The sequence below is a fragment of the Trichechus manatus genome, unplaced genomic scaffold, assembly GCF_000243295.1.
Source record: "Trichechus manatus latirostris isolate Lorelei unplaced genomic scaffold, TriManLat1.0 scaffold00054, whole genome shotgun sequence".
Classification (NCBI taxonomy): domain Eukaryota; kingdom Metazoa; phylum Chordata; class Mammalia; order Sirenia; family Trichechidae; genus Trichechus; species Trichechus manatus.
In genome coordinates this window covers 558,182-585,206 of record NW_004443990.1, presented here as the reverse complement: position 1 = coordinate 585,206, position 27,025 = coordinate 558,182, and the positions used below count along the sequence as shown (strand labels likewise).

The window sequence follows — 27,025 nt, the reverse complement described above, 5'->3', positions numbered from 1 at the left end:
AGAAAAAACAGCAAGAACAGCATATAGTGGATACTATGTAAATATTTGTTGAATGGAATGAATGAATGAAGTGAAAAGAAAAAACAGCAAGAACAAAGGTAAAGAGGGGAGAAAAGGGTTGTGTTCAAGGGATGAAGGGTATGACTGAAGCAGAAGGTATAGCAGAGGGTATGAGGAGAGGGACTACTGGGCAATCCATTCAACAAACATTTACTGAATGCTTATTATGGTCAGGAGATACTGCAGCAGCAAGACAGACATGGTCCTGCCCTCAGGGTATTTAGATTATAATTTGTGAGGAATAATGCTGGAACATGGCTTAGGGCTATTGTGGAGAACAAAAGTCTGAACATCAAGCTGAAGAATACAGACCTAATAATGTTAATTTAAAAAAAAAGGAAGTTCTGACCTGAAGAATGAACGTTTGGTATTAAGAAGCAAGCTTATTGTAGAGACCATATTTTTCATGTGCTAAAAGTTAACCTCATTAAGAAAACTGTACACAGCAGGTCAGGAAGTAAGGAGCAAGGTTTCTGGCCTGTGACACAGAACATGTCTCGTGGAAAGTACACACTGCTCTGCTGAATCAGGACGATATATATAAATGCTAACAGAGACCACCCTGGAACATAAATGAGTGAGGCAGATGGGATGGGGGCTGTGGTGAACTAGAGAGTTCATGTCTCATATAAACAAACAGTCACACAAAGTTTCAGCTGACTTTTGCCAAGTGGAATATAAAACCAATATTATCGTTATCATCCCATTTTTTAAAAAAAGGGAGAAATCTAGATTTTTATTTCAATCTCTAGATTTTTATTTCAATCTCCCAATTTTTAAATGTTAGTAATTTTTTTTTTTAAATTAACACTTTATGAGCCAATCAAAACACATCTGTAGGCTGAGACTGGCCTGAAAGCCACCAGCTTGCAAGCTCCACTGTAAACGTTGTACACACTTTGACAAAGCAGGATATGGCAGTTAAAAAAAAAAGCAACTTTAGACTAGATGATTTTTCTGGCAGCACTGTTTTAATTTTGAAAAACTCCACTGATAGTTTTGAATACACAGAAAGAATTGTACAGGACAAAATAGAGAAATATTGAGACTTCCCTACTTCTGAAACATTATTAATAACTAACATTGTCAATACTTATTATCTACTCTTTGTATACATTTCAAAGGTCAAGAGAACGGTATTAAATGTTTAGTACCAAAAAAAACTAGAAAATAGAAATTCTAAAATATCTGAGCTGTCCAAATTATCTTCTAAGGCCCTACCTTTTTAGGCAAGCAAAATTGCTGTTAATTTAATATGTTTATTAAAAGAATACTAATTAATAACACGATATACCAGCTATATTTGTATAAGCTGTGTATATACTTTATAACACACCAGGGTCTCTCATCTAAGCACTGTGGACAGTTCCCTATGCCCTTGTCATAAGACAAGCAGCATTATCTTATTATTTTAAATAACTATAGGATATTCATAGTTATATCATTATTTTTATGACAAATGACAGATCTTACCTATGATTTATTTATGCCAAACCCTTGAACAAAAATCTTCCTTTCCCCACTCCCCATCCCCAATTACATTACTGTTTCTAAGGAAAAATATGGCACCCTTAAAGCAATCAATTATGTAAGTTTATCAAAAGCACTTGAAACAAACAGAAGAATACTTCAAAAGGCTCAGAACAACAAACAGAAAAATATCTGTCAAATCGGCATAATTTAACATAATATAAATGCAAGTATGATTTTAAATATTTTTATCAATAAGGCTGACCATATCGGTACTTCTGCCGCAGATAAACGGTTCTCATTCCCATGCTCGTCCCTTCACTGAAGATTAACATGAATTTATTTTGTAAAATGGAAACAAACACTTTTATACTCACGAAATTGCTTCCTCTCTGTTTTCTCCCCAGGAAAAGCAGTGACCGAATTGAGAATCAGCAAATTCATGAAGTCCTCCTGCAGCAGCAACACTGAAATAACCCCAAACGTTCTTATTGCTGCGGAAATTCAATTCCTGAACTGTTCCTGAGCTGGGCTTAAAACCCTGTTAGAGAATGGTGAATATGAGAGACTGTATCATATTTCCAAGAAAGAGGACATTTGTATATTCATTGTTTAGGGTCTCTGCTAATCATATACAGAAGGAGAAATGATGCACAAAAATCATAAAAGCTCAAGTGCCACGGTCCAGTGCTACAAACCCAGTGAGGATCTTATAGTGATAAAGTGGGATTAAACGATCAGTGGAGCAATGATCACTTAATTTAATAATTTATCTGCTCCGATCAAATACTCTATAAATAATTTCCCTCCCCAGAGGAAGTCCCAAGATGTTTCAGATGTATGCCCTCAGATAGTTCCCCAGGGGAAAAAAGGTGTCAACTTTTTAACTGATGAGTTACCTCATCTGGATTTTCACTAGTGATCCGAGCAGCAATAACATGGCCCCTTGGGCAAGGAACATGAGCAGAATTTTCAAAATCAATGGGAGCATCGCCCCAGGGAGATACCCCATACATCATACGGATATCCTTGATTCTATATAGAGGGATCCCCATGGCAATCTGAAAGTTAATAAAACACACACGTCACTCATTTTCCACAGTTACTTTCCTTAAAATGTGAAGGCTATCAGATTACCTACAGTTTTTCATTTCATTAGCCACCACCTAAAACATTGTGTTTTTATAGTCTGTGTTCTACAATCACTGAACAAATAATTCTAAGTTAACCTGAAATAGGATGTCAGTACTGATAAGTTGTTAGACATTCCTCACTCCTAAAAAAGTCCCCCAATTCCTAATACAACAGACACAAGCTCCCCTTAGTGTCAATTCCCCATCAAGGAATCAACATGAAGATATCCAAGCGAAATGTCAATGTCAGTGGTTATCCAGTAAGTCCAGTTAGCTAAAAAGTTCTAACTCTATCATAATTATCTCTTTCATTCCCACAAACCAGTGCAAGAAGTAAATAAATCTTTAGTCCTTAATGGGAACACAGAGGGGGTTCCCAGTGTGGGCAAAGACTACATTAGATATAAATAATACCAAACCTTATCATTAGCTATTACTGCTTCTGGTAACACTTGTTTACTGCACTGAGAAAACCAAAACCAAACCCACTGTCGTCGAGTTGATTCCAACTCAGAGACCCTATAGGACAGAGGAGAACTGCCACATAGGGTTTCCAAGGAGCGGCTGGTAGATTCGAACTGCCAACCTTTTGGTTAGCAGCCAAGCTCTTAACCACTGTGCCATCAGGGCTCCATCCCTGGGCTGACAGGAGGCAATAAATGACAACTAGCACTTTATACATTATAAAAACAAATGTGGCGGGGGGTGAATAAATGTGGGATACTAGAGTCTTACAGGAAACACTTTTGACCCCAACTTTGATATGGAATTTCTCTAATACAGAACACTAGTAAAGAGGATTAGGGAGCAATTCCAAAGTTGTAAGGTTTTCTATAATTAAACAATTGAATAAAGCATATTATTTGTGAAGTTTCTTTCTAAAATATGAGTTTATATCAGATGTATCTGGCTTAAAAAAATAATAATTTTCCTATGTTTGTACCACATCAGGGAAACCAACCCACATCTGTACAACCCACACAACACAGCACAAGAGAAATGAACATTAGGCAAGACTCAAATAGAAGGTGCTTTTCTCTTACAGAGTCCTGGTGGTGCAGTTGTTAAAGTGCTCAGCTGTGAACAGAACGGTCAGCAGTTTGAACCCACCAGCCACTCCGAGGTAGAAAGCAGTCTGCTTCTGTAAAAATGTACAGCCTTAGGAACCCTATGGGGCAGTTCTACTCTGTCCTACAGGGTCACTATGAACTTGACTGCAGTGAGTTTGTTTTTTGGTTTCTCTTATCAGACACTGGTTAAACCAGTTTTCCAGGTATCTTTAAAATTCCAAACTTTTCTAGGCTCCTCCTTGAGCTCAAATCAGGGTGACTCACCTGGAGTTGTGCTGCAGGAAGGTTGACATCAGCCACCATCTCTGTACAAGGGTGCTCCACCTGTAGCCGAGGGTTCAGTTCCAAAAAGTAGAAGCTGCCATCCTGGCTGTAGAGGTACTCCACAGTCCCAGCACTCACATAACCAACCATTTTGGCCAGTTTCACTGCACACTTAAAGATGAAAGATAAGCAAACATAAGTATCTCACCTTGTCCACTGTTGGACCACTGCTTATCTACAGCCTCTCTGACTCAACTATCAAATGTTTATAAGAACCAGCAAAGATTTTTAGCCATATTAGAGCTAATTTCACCTTGTCTGATTATTATGTAAGATCCCTCGACAAGAGATGACAAACTCAACGAAAAGCTGTGGGAAAACCGAGGATTTTTCAGTTTTAGATCACAAGCAACCTCACCAATCAGGAATGATGCAAACACGCACTGTGGCAGACTTGTCATTCTCCCCTAGTTTCTGGTATTCCCCATATCCTCCCCTTCTTCCTAGGAACATGGCTGCCCAGCTAGAGACTAGATTTTCCAACATCTCTTGTAGCTAGTGACTAGGTTTTGACCAACAGAATGTCAACAGTCATGAGTGACATATGCACAACTCCTGAATCATGTTTTGCAAAGGAAATTTCTTGCCCTCCATTCTTGGCTTTTCCCCTCCCTATGAATTGGAACATGGCCATGATAGTGCAAGCCGGGTTCAATTATGGAAATGAGAACATGCTAAGAATGGCAAAACAAGACAGAACCTGAATCTCAGGATAGCCTCATAAACAGAACTGTCCCACTGCTCTGGAGAGCTTACCTCAAACTACTATGGAAGAGAAAGATAAACGTCTACCTTACTTGAGTCGCTGTATCGTTTGGATCTCTTTGTTACATCAGCTAAACCTGTATCCTGTTGTTGTTAGCCAATGTCAAGTAGACCCCTGACTCATGGTGACCTCACACACAAAGGAACAAAGCAGTGCCTGGTTCCCATGACTGGCTGCATCAGACCGTTATGATGCACAGGGTTTTCACTGGCTGGTTTTTGGAAGTAGACCATCAGGCCTTTCTTTCTAGTCCATGTTAGTCTGGAAGCTCCACTGAAACCTGTTCAACATCACAGCAACAAGCAAATCTCTACTGATAGACAGATAGTGCCTGTGCTTGAGGTGCACTGGCTGGGAATCAAATCTGGATCTTCTTCATGGGAGACGAGAATTCTACCACTGAACCAACCCTAACCAATACAAAAATTATTAACTGTAGGTAGGATGCTGCTGTTAAAAAAATTAAAATATGTGGTATTGGCTTAGAAAAAGGGTGGTGGATGGCGAGGAAACAGATACTGCAGATTGGAAAGCTGGTGGCCTCCTTGTTGTGGCATAAAACATTTGGTAAGCTTTAAGAAAAATGGTTAGAAAAAGTCAGCTTGTTGAAGATGCCAACTGCTTTTATACCCTAAAAACAGAAGACTAGAAACAATGCAGTGTCAAAGGTCAGATTAAGAGTGCCACTTCAGTTTCAGCTGGTTTCAAGGTAGGCAGCATTAAACTGAGGAGTGAGATGGGGTAACCACAGAAGCCAGTAAATAAAAGAGGAAAACTTTATATTACCCAGAAAAAAATCTTTAGGTTTGGTTACTCTAACCTGAAGCTGACTGGAAGCAAACAGCCCAGAGGCTTACTAAATTTCTGAATGAATTGTATGACTAAAGAAACCACAAACCTAGCCTTCAAAAGCTGGGATTGATTATTGGAATAATCTTTGTGCCCCCAATCCTGCACCGGAAGTCAGCTCTGCCAAAGTCGGTAGTTTCCAAAGCCTAATTCACAGAGAAAACTGAGCAGGGAACAGCTTCACAAAGAGCAAAGCCAGGTGCCTTGAAGGACAATGGGCATGGGATTTACTCCCAAAGAACAGAACTAGGGGCAGACACAAAGACTAATTGAGGTATTACTCCACTACATGGTAGGGAATCATCACAATTCCTGCGGAGAAGGATTTGCTAACTGCTACAGACCAATGAGGAGCCCTGGTGGTGCAGTGGTTAAGCAACTGGTTGCTAACAAAAGGTTGGCAATTCAAACCCACCAGCTCCTCTGCAGAAGAAAGATGTTGCAGTTGCTTCCATAAAGATTATAGAGCCTTGGAAACCCTATGGGGCAGTTCTACACTGTCCTACAGGCTTACTATCAGTTGGAATCAACTCAACAGCAATGAGTTTGGTTTTGGTTTTATAAATCAATGACTGCTATGTAATTTTTCATTTTTCCCTCTCCCAGCTGGGTGTTATCCTGTTCCTAATCCACCACTGTATCTTGAATATATGAGGGGAGAAGGGATGATAAGGGGTAGATAACCTGTATTTTAGGTCACTGGCCCATGAAAAGTCACATGCATATCTAATGGAGAAGAATGTACAGCAGCCAGTCATCTTGGATTTTTAGGTGAATGTAGTAACTGACTGAGAATGTGTGCAGCTTTCCTTGAGGGAAGCAGTGTGGGAAAAGGGTGTGAAAGGATACTAGGGAACCAGAGGAACAGACTGTAGCACAGATTGCTAAATGCCCTCAGGTAATTTTTCTCTACTTTTATCCTTTTCAGTAACAGAATCTCCTGAATTTTAGCTGAGCACATGGCCACTCAGCTAGTGACTATAATTCCTAACATCCCTTGCAGCTAGGTGTGATTGTGTAACTGAATTTTGTCCAATGGGATGTGAGAAGTGACATATGTGACTTCTAGATCATGTCTTTATTTGCTTGCCCTCCATGTCCCCTGTTTCACTCTTTCCACAGGCTGCAATGTGAACATAATCTTGTATAATAAAGAAGATGATGATGACACCATCCTAGGGCAAGGGTCGGCAAACTTTTTCTGTAAAGAACCAAATAGTAATTATTTTCAGCTTTGCAGGCCATACAGTCTCTGTTGCAACTATTCAACACTGCCATTACAGTCCTAAAGTAACCATAGACAGTATAAATAAATTTATTATGATATATAAATAAATCATCTGGCTGTATTCCAATAAACATTGTTTACAAAACCAGGTCAGATTTGGCCTAAGAGTCGTAGTTTGCTGACTCTGACCTAGTTTGCTCTAACTCTGGCAGAGTGAGTCTCTGGCATGGAGCAGTGCCACAGCACCAGCCCAGAGAAACTTATGCCTTGTTTAAGCCACTGTAGTTTGGAAGTCTCTTCATTACAGCAGTTTAATATTGCATCCTAATACACAAACGTGAGCATGTGGGAGTAGGAATTAAACTTCCAACACAGATTACTGTATAGTTAGCTCATTCAGAATTCAGAAGAAAGAAGATGTGGAAAACATGTGTCCAATAAGATGAAGACTGAATCACAATTCCAGGAAAGACCACGTTCGGACCCCTAAGCTATAACTGTTTCCAAGGCATCCTTTAAGGTCTCTAAGAGATTATATTCTATACAAAATTATACAACATGTGAGCTTTAAAGATACTCAGAGAACATTTCAAAAAGATAATGTATTTGAATAAATTCATATGAAGACTCAATGATAATCAATCTAGAAAACAGAACTACTTATCAGAAACTTGCTAGAAAATTAAGCAATAAGATTAAAAAGTCTAAAACATTTCTCCTCTTTATCCCTACTCAAAATAGTATACTTTTTTTTTTTTTTTTTAAAGAGCTAACCATCTTCATTGGTGACTCTCCTACAGGAAAAATAGCAGAATTTTTTTTCTTCCAGGAAAAAAAAATCATATCAATTACCCAGAATCCTTGCTTCAAATTCTACTATTCTCAGATTGGCACATGAACTAAACTATAGCAGTTCAGTATGAGAAAACAGAAATTAAAGCTTCTCAAATACTCACCTGTTCCATATGTTCAAATACTGCTGGAGGAGCAATAGCAGCAGGTGCCTCTTCGATAATCTTCTGGTGCCTGCGCTGTACGGAGCAGTCACGACCAAACAAAGAGATAGCATTGCCATACTGATCTGCTAGGATCTGCACCTCCAGGTGACGAGATTGTTTGGCTAGTCTCATCACAAATATAGGTGATCCAGGGACTTCAGCTTGAACCTATATTAGAAAAGGAAATAAAACAAATTCTTAATTGCTAACCCTTTTTGCTATTCTGATAAGCTGCTTCGATTTTAATAGGCAGATGCCTAGAAGTGCCAGGAACCATGTTAATCAGTAGAAATTAAAAAAAAAAAAAAAAAAAAGAATAAAACATAGCCCATGCCCTTTTATATTTAAGATACTGCATTCTTAGTTATGAAACAAATATTAATTAAGGACTAAAAGAAGTATGAACATCCAGTGTGTTACAAGGGTAAACAACAAAATATTTGAAAATACACACACATATACACACACAAATCCCACAACGGCAAAATACTGCCATCGACTCTGTATAGGCAAATGTCCAACTCTCAGCAGACTAGATGATTCTTCCTGTTTCACATTGCATCATATACTGTACTGGTGTAGTTTTTTATACTTTTCAAAGAACTTTCATCTTCAGTTTTGAAGAATATCGTTACTGAGTACGGAATTCTACACTAGCAATGATTTTCTTTCAAGGCTTGAAAGATATCTCTATGTCTTCTGGCTTTCCACTGCTTCTACTGAGATGTCAGCTGTCAATATTATTACTCTTTTGAAAGCAATCTTTTTCTCCAACTGCATTTAAGATTTTCTCTCTCTTTTTTGGGGGGGGAGGGGCGTTGGGGTGAGGGGTGGTTTTATTTTGATAAATTTAGGTCTGGTTCTCTTTGTATTTGTCCTGCTTGGGGTTCCTATTGCTTTCGAATCTGTGTTTGGTGTTTTTTGTCAGTTCAGGAAAATTCTTAGTCATTAACTCTTCAAATATTGTTTCTGGTCCATTATTTCTTCAAATATTGCTTCTCCACCATTCTTCTCTTCTGAGACTCCAAGTACTTGATTTAGATCATTTCACTGTATCCATATGTCTTTTATCCTCTGTTTTGCTGTGTAACAAGTCACCTCAAAACTCAGTGGCTTGCTTAGGACATCAACTATTTTATTTTCCCATGATGTTACACTCATCTGGATACTTCTTCTGGTCTTGCCTGGGGTCACTGATACGTATACAATCATCTGGTGGCTCTAATGGGGATGAATGGCCTCAGATGGTCTCACATGTCTGGTGCTTTGGGCTGACTGTTGGTTGGTAGGTCTAGGAAGCCTCAGCAGGCACAGCTCATCTCTGTTGCATGTGGTCTTTCATCCTCCAGTAGGCTAGACTAGGCTTCTTCAGTGGTGTTCCAAGAGGGTGAGGACAGAAGCTGCAAGGCCTCTACAGGTCTATGCCTTGGAACTTATGCAATATCACCCTGGCCACAGTCTAATGGTCTAAGCAAGCCACAAGGCCAGCTAATATTCAAGGGGTGGAGAAGAGATTCCACCTCTTCCCAGGAGGGACAGCAAAGTCACATTGCAAAGGGGTGTATATACAGGGATGGAGGAGTTATTGTGGCCATCTGTAAAACAATCTACTATGATCCACCCTCTGGCCACAATAATTCACATACCTCCCACATGCAAACAGACTCACCCCCTCCCAAGACCCCCAAAGTCTTATCCAAGCATGGCATCAGGCTTGACGTCCATTTTCTCATGAGTCATGTCCAGAAGCAAATGCAGCTCCTTGGGTGCAGCTCCACAGGTGAAGTTTCTCTTGGTCCAATGACCTGGGAACTAAAAAGACAAGTTATCTGCCCCCAACACTCCCAATACATAGCGGTGAGATGGGGTGAGGATAACTGTAATATATAATTCCAGTTCAAACAGGAGAGGAATGGGAGGTACATTGAAGTCACTGGTCCATAGCAATTCTGAAATCCAGATAGTACATGTTTTCAGGTTACCTTATTCCAGGGGCAGGGAATTTTTTTTTTTTTTTTTAAATTAGGACCTGGCTCTGCTCCCTGAGGGTGGTACCCTAATCCATGGCTCCCCGCTACTCTTAGCTCTGCCTTCTGGGCTTCTGGCTCCACTCTCTGAGAAATGTGTCTTTTTATTAGAAATGACCATGTTTTCAGCTGAGCTTTCTCAGCCTGCTTCTTGCCCATAGAAAGTTGAAGGTTCAGAAAGCTTTTTTTCATTTTGACGACTGTCATTGTCTCTATCTCTTTTAGTCCAAGATCATGGTGCATTCATCAATATAAGTCTCTTAAAAACTTCGTGGGTTTCCTATGAATTGTACTGGGGTTCAGTCCTTGCCCCAAAAGCCACATCCATAATTCTTTCCAGAAAGATCTCTCTACACTTTGGGCATATCAGTTTGCTGTAAGATAACATCCTTAAAATTATTAGAAGCCCTTTTATCTAGCTGAGAGGGTCTAACAGGTACTGCCTTAAATGTTTCTGAGGTCTTCAAGGATCTTGCAGGTGCTCTTGATTTGGCCTTTACTCTGAGGCCATTTCTTACTTTCAGAATCTTTTGCTAGCTGGAGAGACTGGGAATAAAAGATAGTTGTATTTTCAAGACCAGCAAGTCCTGGATCCTTTACACTTCCTCTGAATTCTGCATGTAAACTAAACATTTCCTTCTTTAACTCATCTCTCTTTTGTAGTTCTTCAGCATACACAACTAAGAGCACTCAACAGATACCTTCAACACTTTATCTAGAGATCTCCTTTATCAGATCCACATGTTCATTAAACACATTTTCTATCTTCCAAGTAATCTCAGGCAACATTTTTCACCAATTGTTCCATCATTACAGAACAGGTGTAATCTTTTTTCCAGACTCCAATAACAATTTCCTCATTACCTTTCCAGACTCTACTGACAAACTGTTCACATTCCTCAAGCCTCTATTAACACCTTCCTCACCACTTTTTTAGCATCTACCTATCAGCCAGTCTCAAAACCAATACCACATGCTTAGCTTTTTTGTTATGGCAGTATCCCACTTCTAGATATCCATTTCTGTGACTGTTATCTATTGATATCTAACAGATCATCAAAGTCCTAGTGGCTTAGGACATCAACCATTTTATCTGCTCATAATTTTGTGAATCAGCAATCTGAGCTGGACTCAGGTGGACAGTTCTTCTGCTGATCTTGCCTGGAGTCACTAATGAAGCTGCAGCCATCTGGCAGTTTCACTGGGGTTGGAAGGTCTAATATGGCCTTACATGTCCCATAGTTGATGCTGGCTGTCACCTAGCAGTCTAGGAGGCCTCAGCTGAGACAAATCATCTGTTTCATGTGGTCTTTCTTCAGTAGGCTAGACTGGGCTCTTCATATAGCAGTCTCAGGGCTTGTTTTAAGAGGGTAAGAGCAGAAGCTACAAGACCACTTGAAGTCTAAGCTTCAAAACTTTTATGCCACTTCTGCCATATTTTATTGGTCAAGATAAGTCCTAAGGTTAGTGGAAATTCAAGAGAGGGAAAAGTGATTTTACCACTTGTTGGCAGGAGCAGCAAAGTCATACGTAAAGGGGTGTGCATATAGAGATGGGAAGAGTTATTATGGTCATCTTTACAAATAATCTCCCATATGCTTTTCTCTAAATTTTTCATCCTTTCATCTCTTCATGCTTCAATCTGGATTTTCTTCTGACCCCTCTTCCAGTCACTAATTCTCTTTTCCATTGCATCTAATGTGCTATTAAACCTCTCTATTAACTTAATTGTAGTTATTGCATTTTTCAGTACTAGAATTTCAATTTGGTTCTTCTTTACGGTTTCTAGTTCTCTACCAAAATTCTTAATCTTGTCTTTTATTTCCTTGAATATATTAAGCATAGCAACTTTAAAGTTCTTGTCTAATAGTTTCTTTATCTAGATCCTCTGTTGGTCTGTTTCTACTGTATTTTGTTTTTCTTGGTTTTCCATGTAATTTTATATGCCTATTTATTTTTAATTGGATGCTTGATGCTGTATGTGGAAAATTAATAGAAATAATTTGAGGTTCTGGATGTTACCCTTCTGTGGAGAGGATTTGCATTTGATTCCTGCAGGTGGCTAGGCTATGGGCACTAGAAATCCTAGAATACCTTGAGTATTTTGAGGCTGAACTTTAGTGTCTGTGAGGGTAGGTCTATTTCCAGTTCATCTTGAGGTACAGCACTTTAGGATCCCAACCTAAAGTGTGATTGGTTTCCCAGGCTTCCCTTTCTTTAGCAAGTACTGAAGTCTAATTTCTGCTCCCCTAATCTTGTGAATCTGTTGTAAGCTCTGATAAGCTTTTCAGTTGCCTCTTCCAGAATTGGAAGATATCTCTAGAGAAAAAAGTGGCCTCAAAATCCAGGCTCACCTCTCTGGGTTTCCTCCTCCTTCTATACCTTAGTCCCATAATTCTCCATTGCCTTAAACAGTCTCTACTGCCTTAAAACAAAAAAAGTTTTTTTTTTCTTAAATTTGGTCCAGCTTTTCTAGTTGTTCTCAATGGGAGGAGTGGTTTCAGTTATCTAGTTGACCATTCATTACTGGAACTTTAAGGACTTTCACATAAAACTTCCTCTTAGTGTTGTAGACTCTTCAACTATTTGATTCCATAATGATAAGTAGTTTTCAAATATCTAAAGGATTCTCCCCCTCCCCCCAAAAAAAACTAGCATACTTTTTCTTTTGCTTCTGAGAGAAGAAGACCTTTTCTCTAGACCACATGAGACATCGATCTACCTCATATGAAATTAGGATTTACAGAGACAAATGTAAACAAAAAGACTGAACTAATATTCAGCTTCTGATCTTCAAAAAAGAATGCAGCAAGACAATATCTTTATTACTTTATCTACTAAATCGAGAAGAGAACTTGAAGCACCTAGTGTTGAAGATCAAAGACTACAGCCTTCAGTATGGATTACACCTCAACATAAAGAAAATAAAAATCCTCACAACTGGGCCACTAAGTAACATCACGATATGCAGAGAAAAGACTGCAGTTGCCAAGGATCTCATTTTACTTGGAGCTACAATCAACTGCTGCTCATGGAAACAGCAGTCAAAAAATGATGTATTGCATTGGGCAAATCTGCTGTAAAAGACCTCTTTAAAGTGTTAAAAAGCAAAGATGTCACTCTGAGGACTAAGGTGCACCTGACCCAAGCCATGGTATTTTCAATCTTCTCACATGCATGTGAAAGCTGGACAATGAATAAGAAGACCGAAGAAGAACTGATACCTTTGAATTGTGGTGTTGGTGAAGAATATTGAATATACCATGGACTGCCAGAAGAATGAACAAATCTGTCCTGGAAGTACAGACAGAATACTCCATGGAAGCGAGGATGGTGAGACTTCATCTCACTTATTTTGGACATGTTATCAGGAGGGACCAGTCCGTGCAGAAGGATGGCATGCTTGGTAAAGTAAAGGGTCAGCGAGACAGAGAAAGAAGGAAGCTCTCAATGGGATGGACTGACACAGTGGCTGCCACAATGGGCTCAAACACAGCAACAATTGTGAGGGTTACGCAGACCAGGCAGTGTTACGTTCTGCTGTATGCAGGGTCGCTATGAGTTGGAACCAACTTGACGGCACCTAACAACAACATATCATGGAAGATCCAGTTCACAGAGTTTTCCCTTTAGCCCATGACAAGGAAGCAAGAATTTTGCTGCTGAAAGGTTTTTTTAAAAAAAAAAAAAGGAAATATAAGTAAAAGATGAAAAAGTAGGAAACTGGGAGAATGCAAAGGCCAGAACTACGTCCAAATTTTCCTTTTTCTGGGTGTTGATAGGAGAAAAAGAAGTGAGTCAGGTAGGTAAGAGTAACATTAAGGGCAGGGCAAAGAATGCTCCTGCTTCACTTCTCACTCTCTGTTTTAAGATTCTGAAAAGAGATCATCTCCTTGTTTGCCACCATAACCAATCTATAGTATGGCCACATCAACTTTGCTGCAAAGCACAGGGTCAGGCAGAGAGAGAGAGACCCTTGGTTTAGCTTTTCTGAGCCACCCTCAATCCTCATATGATGTGGGTTTGCCATAGGGCTTCTATGCTAGGGTGTGGTGGCCTAGTAGCACAAGCAAAGATGCAGACTCCTATGCCAGCAGGGTAAATGAGACACATGGCAGAAACTCAGGGCTCTACAGCCAACCGGAGCTAAAGTGAGGTAAAGTCAGTCAGAGAGCCTGAGCCTGGCCAAGCCAAACGCTACCAGATTTGGAGTTAACCATATGCCATACTTTATCTATAATGGCAGCAGAACAGAGGCATAAATATGGACGAAGGCAACTCTCCCTTGCCATTATGAGATCCTACGAGCCACACACATCATATAGGAAAGAGTTATGAGTAAGTGAGCATTTTTATATGAAAGAATAACTCTATTGTTTGAATTACCTAATTGAACAAAACTTTAAACTGACCTGGACATCTGATTAACTTATTTTCCTTGCTAATAAGCAGGTGGAAGCTAGTAAGAAAGATCTGATTAGTTATAGGCAAAATGAAAAATTCTATATTCTCTGAACATTCAAATTATAGTGAGTTTAGTCATATATCTCTGACATACGTGTTAATTCAAATGAACAAAAACAACTTATACCCTACCTGTCTGAAGAGGTTAGGGAAGTCATCTGCAGTGTTGACTTTTCTGATTCCCTTCCCTCCTCCTCCTTCTGAGGCCTTGATCATTACCGGATATCCAACTTTTTCTGCTGCCTTCAAGAGAAAAATGGAAGAGTGAGTAGTATTAGAAGAGAAGGAGAAAATTAGCAATTTCCCTCTTTAAGAATGCAGTCATTTAGTAGGTCTACTGAATGAGGAAACCCTGGTGGCGCAGTGGTTAAGAGCTACAGCTGCTAACCAAAAGGTGGACAGTTCGAATCCACCAGGCGCTCCTTGGAAACCCTATGCGGCAAGTTTTACTCTGTCCTATAGGGCCGCTATGAGTCGGAATCGACCAACGGCAATGAGTTTGGTTTTTTTTTCTTTTTAATATATATATAGTATTATATATATACTAGTAGTTAAAAAAAATAATAGAACAATATTTGTAGTATTAGGTCAAACTAAAAGAAATTGTCATTTTTGTAGGTTAAAAACGGTTGAATATTGGCAATTTCATATGGGGAAATCAAATATAATTCCACACAGGTCAAAAACAAAATAAAACTATATATATTTACATATGATTATGTATGCATTCGTACATCACATATGAAAAAAAAGGCTACATGAATATACACCAGTAGTTAGCCATAAAAGGAAGATCAGTAGACGGAAACTTTCACTTTTTACGGTACGCAGTTCTGTATTGTTGGAATGTCTTTCCTATAGTATGCAGGTACATATATTATTACTCATATTTTTTATTAAAAGAAAAGACGTAACTAGTTCACTTAAGATAAGCAGATGGTCTCAGCATAGCTTCCTAACACATATATGACTCAATAAATCAGAACTCTCAAATACCCAGAAAAATTTTTCCACTCAACTTTTTATCAAAGATAAAAATGACAAGATATCAAAATATTAATAAAGCTAGTCAGAAAACTAATTTTCAGCACATGCTCTATCATGCCTTTTCACATTTACATTATTATATAATGATCAGGTGATGACCCTAAAAGTTTCTAAAAAATTATATATGCATCAAGTAGGAAGCTGTTCAAATCAGGATAGACCCAGATATTATGCAACTATTAAAAAGAATAAAATAGCTTTCATAAGTAATGATATGAAAGATGTCCAAATTATATTATTAAGGTAAACAAAGTAAACTGGAAAAAAGTTAACCAGACATTTTAAATAACGAAGTCATTCCTTTATCAAACCATTCCATCTAGTCTTTTGAGGTGCTGCTACACTATAATAATATAAAAAAAAAATTATTTCAAATTTTGTCTCAATAGATTTATAGACGAACACTTCACTCATAGTTCTTTCTCTTCTAAATTTCCCTTAACTCTATTTTTTTCTAAGCTCATATAAACAGAATGAGCAGGATGAACTCCATCACTGGGTGACAGGTGATCAAAGAAACAAAGAGTCACCAATGTGGAAACGATTTCAGTAGTAGGTCATAGGCAGTTAGTAAGTAAGAAGGTCAGCCTTTTAAAAATACATAAACGCTCTAGCCACTGGTCGGTCAGTCATCAAAAATATTTTAGAAGAATTTTAATGACCTGGAGGAAATGTTCATATAAAATATTAAGTGAGAAAAACATCTAGGATTATCAAACAATATATATAGCAAGACCTCAATTTTATTTTTATCACAATAATTATAATTACATGACTTTATTAATAAAGATGATGATTATTATTATATGAATCTATAAGTTGAAAAAAGACTAGAAGAAAATATATGAGAATGTTAATGGGCATTATTTCTGGGTGATAGGTTTGTGGGTGGTTTCATCATCTCTTTTCTGGCTTTCCAAATTTTCTACCAGAAAATTTTGCTTTAAAATTATAGTCAGGAAAAAAATATAATTTTCACTGATAAGTAAAATAACTACTTCTCTACAAAGGGGTTTCTACTCTTTTGCAAATTATACCAAATAGTATATACCATGTGCAACTCAACTATAAATATTAAGAATTCCTGTAATCTCTTTGATAAGAATACTTCACAAGAACATACAAGTTAAACATAGGCAGTTTGTTTTTCTAAAATAATCTCTATCATAATCTAACTAGACACTTCCAATTAGTTGAACAGTTAAAGAGGAACAAACTTCAGATAACGATAAAGGACAGAGGAAAGGCTCTCCTTTCGCCTCAGTTCAGGATTCCACATGGATGGACAATAATTAGAGTAACATTTTTGGCCTCTCTCTACTCCCTCACTTACTCCTTGCCAGAGGAAAAAGAGTGAATTATGTGGTTGGTGAATTTGGAAGGAGGAACTGAATGGATACACACAGATCAGCCTCTTCTCCTTTGGAATCAGCCTACTGCAAAACATAGGTTTTTTGTCAGCTCTCAGTCATACAATAAACTGAACGGTATAAAAGCTCTGCTTCTGCAGAAGAAGTCTGTGCTTATTCAGCACTGCCAGTAACCAGTGAGTGAGTCTGTTAATGTTCAGTTTATGAATCTGAGTGTTGCTGTACACTTAAGCCATTTCACCAACATCTCTATTTGTAATAAAGCTGACATTTTTATCTCTGCCTGATTCCTTGGTTCTGAACTCAAGCAGGGGAAAAAGTGTTTTGTTTATTGGACTCCCTCACACCCTAACAGGTAGTACAGAGAGGGAGAATCAGTAATCAGTAGCCCCTTAAAACTCAGATTTAATCACCTGAGAAATATTGTTCTGTCCAGATGATCAGCTTGCTTCAGAGCAAATTTTAAAACTACATCTCCTGGTCTTACAACCCTAAAACTATCATGGGTGTTATCATGAACCTGGCTCCAAATCCCTATATTTGTCACTATAGTTGTCAGCTGAAAAGCATCACTCGCTGGAGTTAGTAACTTACCTTCAGCCCATCATCTACATCCTTCACATAACCTTTTTCATACAGTTCCTGGGGAACATTTAAGATACGTTTCGAAAAATCATTTTCCTGCCAGTCCACACGAAGGCCTGCAATGAATAATAGTGATTAAGTGCAGAAATGACAGGTTCTGCTCTTGTCAATTTTCAGCTATACCTTCTTTAAAATGTTCTTGTATTTATCCAAAATTGAGGGTAGATGGTAGAAAAAGGATGTCATTTAAAAAAAAAGAACAAAGACAAAAAAAAAACCTGATCAGTCCTTGGAGTTGACAGTATTTAGTCATAGCAGAACCTGGCTACTTAAGTTTTCACTCCAGAAAAAGCCAGGCGCTAACAGGGAGCAACTTATAAAAATGCAAGGATACACAAGACCAAAACAAAACAAAAAAAAGGTATGGCAGACTTCTCATAGCAACTCAGCAGGCAAAATACCTTCAATTTGTGTGTTCAGGCCTGCTCCAGGGCCAGAGGTCTGGGAAATAATTCAATCTTTATGAGCCCTTGGAAATGGAAATGGCAGTTTTATTGGTCTCAGGAGAGTCATGATTCCAAGCTCCCTGAATGTCCCTGTACTCAAGTCACAAGGGGAACGCTACAGCCTCTCCATTCAAACAAGAACAAATTCAACCTTTTATTTTAAACTATTTGACCCAGCAGGTCTGGAGAGGATACTGCAATCCCCCTGGAGAACCTGAGTAACAAGAGTTCAAATCTGTTCAGCCTCAAGACAATGGTCATTCCCATTTGAAAGAGGTTTTAGTGCATGTCTACTCCTTGCGCTTGAGTGTTGGTGGGAAAAAAAAAGTTGGGGAGGGGAGTTCATATTGTTATATATTGTTATCAGCTATAATAATTCACATGGTAATTTTTAAGGGATTTGTCAAGAAAAAAATCATTTTTTGAAAATGTTATCTCTGTATCCCTGGAAGAAAGGTTGACTACTGATCTCATTTTCCACGTCAAGGGCCCAACTGAGAGGTTGAATGACATTAAACAGGCAAAGCAAATCATCAACAGATTGTGGTTTGACAAGAAAACATTGGCAGGCAAATATTCGGGTATGTAGATTTTAGGTTTTATCTTAGTAAATCAGGTCTCTCCCAGGCAGGTCCAAAGGCCTAATTCTGCCTAGGAAATATACCCGCAAGGAAGATTCCAGTCTATTCAGAACAGACTGAATCATGTGATTTTTTCCCAGAGTTTCCCCAAACCAACTCCAAACATCACTACAGATCACAGTTTAGCATCTTTGTATTTGGTACTAAATTTATATTCCTAGAACATGATAAAAACAAAAGCGCATTAAGCTGGGAGATACCGGGAACCATTAAGCACCTTGGATTCTATTTCTTGGCAGAGTAACCCCATACATTATAAACAAACTTAAGCCCCAAGCTACAGTTCCAAATATCCTACTGTGCTCTGCTGTACTTTAAGACACAAACAAAAAACAGTATCTTACCACTGCCACTCCAGGGAAGAGTTGGGATACCTGCAGTTTGAGCCACAATGGAAGATGCAATCTTATCCCCCAAAGCCCACATAGCCTGGCTTGGAGGACCTAAAAGCAAAACAAGAAAAGAATCCTGACTGTAACATTTTGGCCTCATTTCTGTCACATATATTTATCCTTGTATTATAATTATTTTTGTATTTGTCTTATCTTCCATCATATACCATGGAAATCATAAACTTGATTATGAGAACAACTATTTCTTTGTACCCTTTATAGTAGCTAATGTATAAGCTTTTTACACAGAGTGAGAGCTTAATAAATCTACATATATGTTGATTAAATTCCTGACAAATCTACTCTGATTTTATTATCCTTCCTGATCCAATTGTACCAGACTGCAAAAATTACCAAAGTTTTTTTTTGTTGTTTTGTTTTGTTTTTAACCAATATCCTAAAATATAGACTGTAAAGTTCTGGGGTTCAAATGTGAAGTATTATGCCCTCCTTGGTCTTTGGGGAACTAAAGAGGAAATTTATCTTTAATAAGGTTTACAAAGCATAATCATCACTGTGGAAGATCTGTGAGACAGAGATAGAAACACTTTAAGTCATATAACCTCGAGTTTTCTCTCTACCATAACGAGAACAGAAAAGTCACAAGTAGCTCTCTTCCACAGGAATATAACCCTACACGCTTAAATGCAAAGGCACTGATTCATATTCAAGGGCACACTGGCAGAGTATTCTAAATATTCAATTACCTTTGTTATTTACAAATAGATCCTTTCTCCACATTATGTTTTCATAAAGTTAGTAGAAAGTTTTAAAAAGTCAGTGTTTTGGACATCAGAGCTTCCCCCATACCTCACAGAAAAGAATCCAAGGACAGAAAACACAATCAAATGAAGTGGGATAAGTAGGTTGAAGAAATGAAGAGAGTTAGCTGGAGAGCTGGTGATTTAATAATAATAATTTTAAAAAGCCCAGTACATGTTAAACAGAAGAAAATCAGTAAATGGGCAAAACTGACAGAAACAATCAGAAAGACAGGAATAGTATGTCAGAAAGGCTTACCCATGAAGGCAATACTATTTTTCAAGAGAAGTTCCGGGAGCTTGGGATTCTCAGAAGCATGACCCCAGCCAGCCCACACTGCCTATAAATGGAGCACAATAAGATTCATTCTTAAAATTCATGCTAAGAAACCGCCGTGAACTACATTACTCTCTACCAAAACTGGTCCTACTTCATGAAGTACGATAGCGTCACAGCAGCCTAATGCTTAACTCAGCTTCTATGCTTGTATTATTGGCAAACTATCTTAGGGAACAACAATGAGTAGTCCATTGTGGCAAAACCTCTGAAGAGGTCAAAACCAAGTTGAAATTGATATTAAGAGTCCATTTATCTTGTTGCTCTTTGGGAAACTCAATTCATAGCCTGTCAATTAGGACTATACAGAGTCTTTCCCAGAAATATTGGTTATTTTTCACAGATTCAATTACTTTGGCCACCCAACTACACCTTTACACCTAGTGGTTACACTGTCATTCAAGTGTAGAGTTTTTCCTCTTTGGGCTGTAGTGTATTTAATCTTAATCCAATGAGGAGTCCTGGTGGTACAGCGGTTAAGAGCTATGGCTGCTAACCAAAAGGTCAGCAGTTTGAATCCACCAGCTAGCTGCTCCTTGGAAACCCTATGGGGCAGTTCGACTCTGTCCTGTAGGGTCGTTACAAGTGAGAATTGACTTGACAGCAATGGGTTTGGTTTTGTTTTTTGTTTTTTTTTGTAACCCAGTGTGATAGGAAAGAAACAACTACTTCTCTGAAACACCACCATATTCTGGGCTAAGAATATTCCATTGAAAATAACGTTTATTTACTTGGGATGATTTGAAGGTGAGATGGATAGAGTAAAACAATCTCTGAAAGACCCTTCCAACCCTCTGTTTGTATTGTTTACTTTATTGTGACGCATTCAGTTCTTCCTCTTCTCTGTCTTTTAGTTATCCTATATAAAGGCATTTAAGAGTTTTCAACAAAGATGTTTTAAATAAAAGTTGTTGTTAGCTAGTGTTGAGTTGGCTCATGGCAAGCCCATGCACAATGGAACAAAACCACTGCCCAGTCCTGCTCCATCGCCATGATTCGCTGTGGGTCAGACTGTTGTGATCCAAAGAGTTCTTCAATTGGTTGATTTTCGGAAGTAGATCACCAGGCTTTTCCTCCTGGTCCATTTTAGTCTGGAAGCTCCACTGAAACTGGTTCAGCATCACAGCAACACATAAGCCTCCACTGACAAACAGGTGGTAGCTGAGCATGAGGTGCGTTAACCAGAAATCAAACCCTGCTCTCCGGCATAGAAGGCACAAATTCTACCACTGAACCACCAATGCCCTCCTTAAATAAAATTCCAGTTTCTCTCCGGATCTCCCTTGCCTAACTATAAAATGGCTGAATATGGCTTTAAAGGACATGGAGATCTCTTACTTGTACTGGGATCCTTTTAGCAATATCAAGAATTAATTCCACATTTGCATAGTTGTTGTTGTTTGGTCCTCCAGGCACTGGCACATAGTGATCTGCCATCTTAATGTATTCTGAAAATGCAAGCAAATTAATAAACACATGATTTATTTTCAGAAATATACTGGCATAGCAAAACAATGTAAAGGACAAGGACCATCATAGGTTACCACAGGGCAAACAACATTAATTGGGTAATTTCCAGGACCATTTACCTGGAACCTCTGACTTTGTTAAGTCACAGGCACTAATATGAGCCAATCTCACATTTAGAAAGCTTTTACACTAAAATAGCAATTCTCAAACATTTCACTGTGAAATTCTTCTAAAGGGTCTTTATGACTCCCTATATGAAGGCTGATGTGTCTGTCAGTTAGTGGCCTGAGTACAATTATTCTATTCTGAGGAAAAGTTCTAGTGACATCTTTATCTTTAATTTGCATTTCTCCCCTTTCCTGGTGTGGAGCTGGGACAGAATTGGGGAAGAAGGTAGACTGTGGAGATACTGCAGACTGGCTATAGAGGAAAGGTTAGTTACAGGTCTAATAAGCATTTGAAAAGGGTTTATCTGGAATGTTAGAGGTAAGGGGTATTTGAAAGAGACTTTAGAAAGACAACTTCTTTCCCTCCTTAAATTTTTTTTTCTTCTTCTCAGTATCCACTTTCAAATTTGTCATCTGGTATTTCTCTTTTCCTATTATGGCAACAATTAAAGCAGAACAGCTACAATGTAAAGGCACTGTACTAAGCTCTTTATATATATATTATCTCATTTAATTCTTGAAACAATCCTATGTATGATAGGTATTATCAGCCCCCAGTTTACAGGAAATTATGGCTTCAAGCAGTTAAGGTCCATATCCACCATATTTATGAAATTTCTTATGCCTTGTTGTTAAATTTTAAAAGATTTTAAGTCCTTCTTAAAAAAATTTCACTAAAAGCAAGACGTAAAGCCCTACAGTTTGTTCAAAACGAAAATGGGTTTATTGTTCTTTCATTATAAGAGGGAAGTGCTAATTATAAAAATTTTAGACTTTAGGATATAATATTATTTTTATAAAGTTAAAATCACCCACTGTCCCACCATTCAGAGATAACCAGTTCACTTTAGTATACTCAACCTGCCCAGATGCGGTGCAGAACTTAAATTCTAGTAAGAAGACCAGACTTAATGGTCTGACTGAGACTGGAGGAACCTGAAAGCAAGGCCCCTGGATTCTCTATCAGCCCAGAACTAAAACAATTTCCGAGGCCAACTCTTCAGACAGGGATTGGACCGGACTGTGGGACATAAAGTGATACTCGAGAGGAGTGTGCCCTTCTTAGCTCAAATAGATACAAGAGACTAAACGGGCAGCTTCTGTTCTGAGGTGAGATGGAAAGGCAGAAAGGGTTAGCAGCTGGTTGGATGGACATGGGGAACCAGGGCTGGAAAGGAGGAGTGTGCTGTCACAGTATGGGGAGAGCAATTAGGGTCACATAACAATGTATGTATACATTTTTGTATGGGAAAAAATAAAAAACCTGCCCAACTGCTCCAGGGAGAAAGGTATGGTGATTACAGACTAGGAAACCCTATGGGGCAGTTCTACTCTGTCACATGGGGTTGCTATGAGGTGAAATACATTCCACAGCACCCAACAACCACCACCACAATGCTAAATTTAACAATACATTGTGGGTATCTTCCCACATTAGGAAAAGTATATTTAATAACATGATATTTTAATGGATGGCTACTGTTTTTGATACTCCATAATTAATTTAACAACCCCTTGATAGAAATATACATTATTCCTAATTTGAAGAATATTAAAATAATATGATGATGAACATCCTTGTACTACCGTCCAATTATATCCTCAGGATATGTTACAAGAGGCAAAACTATTGGGTCACAAGGTATGCACATTTTAAAAGATTAAACTACTTCATAGTCTCACCAGCAATAAGGGTGGCCAATTTCACTATGTCCTCACCTATACCAAGTACTACGAATCTTTTTAAATTTTTGCCATTTTTATCAGTTAAGAAAACAAACAAACAGATCTATCATTGTTTTGGTTTGTATTTATCTGATTACCATTCATGCTGAATCTCTCTTCATATGTTTATCAATCTTTTTTGTTTCTTCTTTTATGAACTACCTACTTGTGTTCATTCCTCATTTTCTATTGAAGGAAACCTTCTTCTTATATATAGTAGCTCTTTGCTGCCAATAAGTTTTCCAAATTATCATTTGTCTTTAACTGTTTTCTTTTTTTATCTGCCAAATAGATATTTTTATTTCTTATGTAGTGAAATCTATCCAACTTTTTCCTTTGTGGCTTGTTAAACAGCTTTTCTGTAGTTTAGTGGCCCTAGATAGAGGAAAAGGCTAATTGCTGACCTACACACACACACACACACACACACGGAGTATTGCTGCCACCAACCAACAATAGTTTAAAGTTCTGTAACAATCAATCTACTATTATCATTACTGTACCTAAAGAGAAGCCCTAGGAAGTAGAAAAAGAAAGCTCACCCTAATTATATAACCTGTATTTTTCCATCATCACCTCGTTTCCACAATTCCTTTATCAACAGAGACACTATTCTAAAGCATACTCACAACTGAGAAAACTCTCCTCAGAAGAGAATGTCAACTCTTTAGTATGGATTTTACTAATCATCCAACTCCTCCAGTAACTATCATGAAATGAAAATATGCAACTGTTTGATTACACCATCCTCATCATAAATTTTGCTCCTTCCCCTCCAGTCTCAGAGGACGAGATTTCTCTCCTATCTAAGGCTCCTTTTATCACAATTTTTGAAATTATGAAATTAATTAATATTCTAAACTGAATTGTGGTGATAACCGCATGACAGTATAAATTTACTAAAACTCCCAGATCTGTACACTTAAAATGGTGAATTTCATGGTATGTAAATTATACTCAATAAAGCTGTTAAAAAGTACAGTAAGTAATATTATAGAAGGGTTAGAAAAAGAAAAAATCATCCATAATACTAATTTGTTAATTCAACACTACTGGTATGGTAAACCTTTCTAAAGTTATATTTTTTAAATATTGTTTTTAAATTATAAAATTATATAAACTCTATGTTTAAAAAAAAAAAAAACTCAGAAAAAATGTAGAAACATACAAATAGAAATAAAAACATTCCAAAATTTCATCCCCCAGAGAAAACTATTATTGTCATTTTGGTATATGTCCTCACAGTCTTTTTCCATGACTATACACAGCATGCTTTTTTCTATTATTATATGATGCTATAAATCTCCTTTTATAGCCAATTTTTTTCTTAGTAATTGTGGTGGACAGACACTAAGGTGGCCTCCAAGACCCCAGCCTCCAGGTATTCACCCCTCAAGTAATCCTTTCTCCATAGGTGTGGGCAGGAACTGTGACTTGCTTCTAGCCAATGAAATACAACAAAGGTGATGAAATGTCACTTCCATGGTAATGTTACATAAGAATATAACCCATCTTACTGGTTCTGAAGTAATAAGCAGTCATTTTGGGAGGGCCCATGTGACAAGAAGCTGAGAGTAGCCTCTAATTCTCAGTCTGACAGCTCACAAAACACTGAATGCTGCAACAACCATGTGAGCTTGGAACAGATTTCTTCCCGAGTGGAAACCCAGACGAGATACAGCCCCAGCTGACACCTGTCTGCAACCTTGTGAGACTCTGAAGCAAGGACTCAGCTAAGCCCTGCACTAATCCACAGAAACTTTAAGATAATGTGTTGTTTTAAGTCACTAAATTGGTAGTAATATTGTTACACGGTAATAGCTAACTAATACAGCAATGTATCAAAACACATTCTCAGATTAATAAATGTTATTCCACAAAATATTTTTTTTTTAATGACTGCATGGTGTTATACATTTTACTAACATAATTCACCAATGTTGGACACTGAAGCTACTCCCAGTTTCTATTTTAAATAATACTGCAATGAAAAGTCTTTTTGTGGATACATTTGCTCCCATTACTGATTTATTTTCTTCAGGAAAAATTACAGCAAATAGAATTTCTTGGTCAGAAGCTATGCATGTTTTTGCCCACTTATGCTCTTGATTCCATTTCCTTCCAGCTCCTCAGGAGATGAAAGGTCTCTCATTGTACTTCAACTCCTTTTCACTCTTTGGCTCCTTCCTCTCACACTATAAACATTCCCAAGTCTCTTTAATCCTAAAAAAAAAAATCTTCCCTTGACCCTGAATTCCTGTTTAGTTACTGCCTTTTCTTCTTCCTTTCTCATCCAAAATTCTTTTAAAAAAAACTAGTCCATACTGAATACCTCCCATTCATTCTTTCCGTAACATTAACTAGAGTCTACATACTCACATTGTTTCACTGCAATTATTCTTACAAGGGGTTATCAATGATTTGCTAACAAATTTGCTGGGCAGGTTTCTATTCCTATTTTCTTGGACTACTAATACATTGCACTCTTCTTTATTGAAATTCTCTGTTTCCTTCTTAAAAGGGTAGCTCTTTAAGCCAAAGTTAGAGATGGGTACTTCACCTCAGAGATAAAATATATTATGGGGAAGAAAGTCTAGCCACACCTTTTACTATACTAACAGTCTTATCTACAACTCTCAGATGGAGCACTGAGTAAACAGAATATGTAGAAGAGTTTATACAATGAGACCATTCAGGTTCCAGGAGGTTCATCTCTCAGGAGAAGGGGGAAAAAAAAACTTAACTCTAAGTTTCTCTAAACTTCTAGAGTTCATAAGGGAAATTGTTTGTTTGTTTTTTCCAAACCTTTCCACTTACACACTGAAGTATGTGGTATGGCAAATACTTAACACTAAAAAAGGCATAAACCTGAAAGCTCAAATCAACATGTTGGTTAAACTACTACCTACTTATATGTAGAACATGGGAGTCTGTGTTGAGGTTAAACACAGTGTGATCACCTTTATATGCCTATTATTGACAATTTTTGAAAGAGAAATCCTTTTTAAAGGATTTCATTGGATATCCTAGAATTTGGGAATTCCCAAAGCTAACATTCTCCTATTTAAAGGCTGTACTATTCAATGTTTTATGGTTGAAGATAATGCTTTCTTAACACTAATAACTCACCTGCATTGGCTTTAAGGTCTTCAGGTGTGACCATGACAACAAACCGGATTGCACGCTCATTTCGAAACATCTCATAAGACCACCGACGAATAGACCGCATGCATTTCACTGCTGCAATTCCATTGTTGGCAATAAGAACCTGGGACAGCGCAAGGATAGGGATTGGAGAAAAGAGTAGAAAAGAAACGCAGTGATGGAAGAAAAGAGATGTGATCTATCTTTCTCTGAAAAAGCCAGATTTTCAACCAGAAATTCTTATTACTGGTCTAGGCAGTTAGGAATCAGCTCCCACATGATCAAGCAGATGGTATTTTAAAATGCTAGCTAACCAAATACTTTAATATGTGCCCACTAATAACAGTGTTCGAAAAACAGAAGAATCAAAGCACCCTGAAACAAAGCATTCATCTCCTTACTCGTCTTACAATCAAGTCCCTGAGGATAACACATGCAAGGAGATACATAATCTATTTTCACTGGAAGACTAACAGAAAACACCACTGAAT

General features: G+C 37.9%; 1 protein-coding gene across 5 annotated transcripts in view; it reads right to left on the bottom strand.

The window, feature by feature from the left end:
* Nucleotides 1–27,025, bottom strand: part of ACACA (acetyl-CoA carboxylase alpha) — a 302,953-nt gene that overhangs the window by 158,796 nt on the left and 117,132 nt on the right. For all 5 annotated transcript variants that reach the window (XM_023732669.1, XM_023732666.1, XM_023732667.1 and 2 more), the window contains 10 exons: nucleotides 26,520–26,658; nucleotides 21,367–21,476; nucleotides 19,951–20,032; nucleotides 18,883–18,981; nucleotides 17,401–17,507; nucleotides 14,522–14,632; nucleotides 7,857–8,066; nucleotides 3,998–4,168; nucleotides 2,430–2,591; nucleotides 1,908–2,071 (listed from right to left, as the gene is read on the bottom strand). In XM_023732669.1, the coding sequence (XP_023588437.1) occupies nucleotides 1,908–2,071; nucleotides 2,430–2,591; nucleotides 3,998–4,168; nucleotides 7,857–8,066; nucleotides 14,522–14,632; nucleotides 17,401–17,507; nucleotides 18,883–18,981; nucleotides 19,951–20,032; nucleotides 21,367–21,476; nucleotides 26,520–26,658 (1,355 nt within the window). The remainder of the gene's footprint in view (nucleotides 1–1,907; nucleotides 2,072–2,429; nucleotides 2,592–3,997; nucleotides 4,169–7,856; nucleotides 8,067–14,521; nucleotides 14,633–17,400; nucleotides 17,508–18,882; nucleotides 18,982–19,950; nucleotides 20,033–21,366; nucleotides 21,477–26,519; nucleotides 26,659–27,025) is intronic.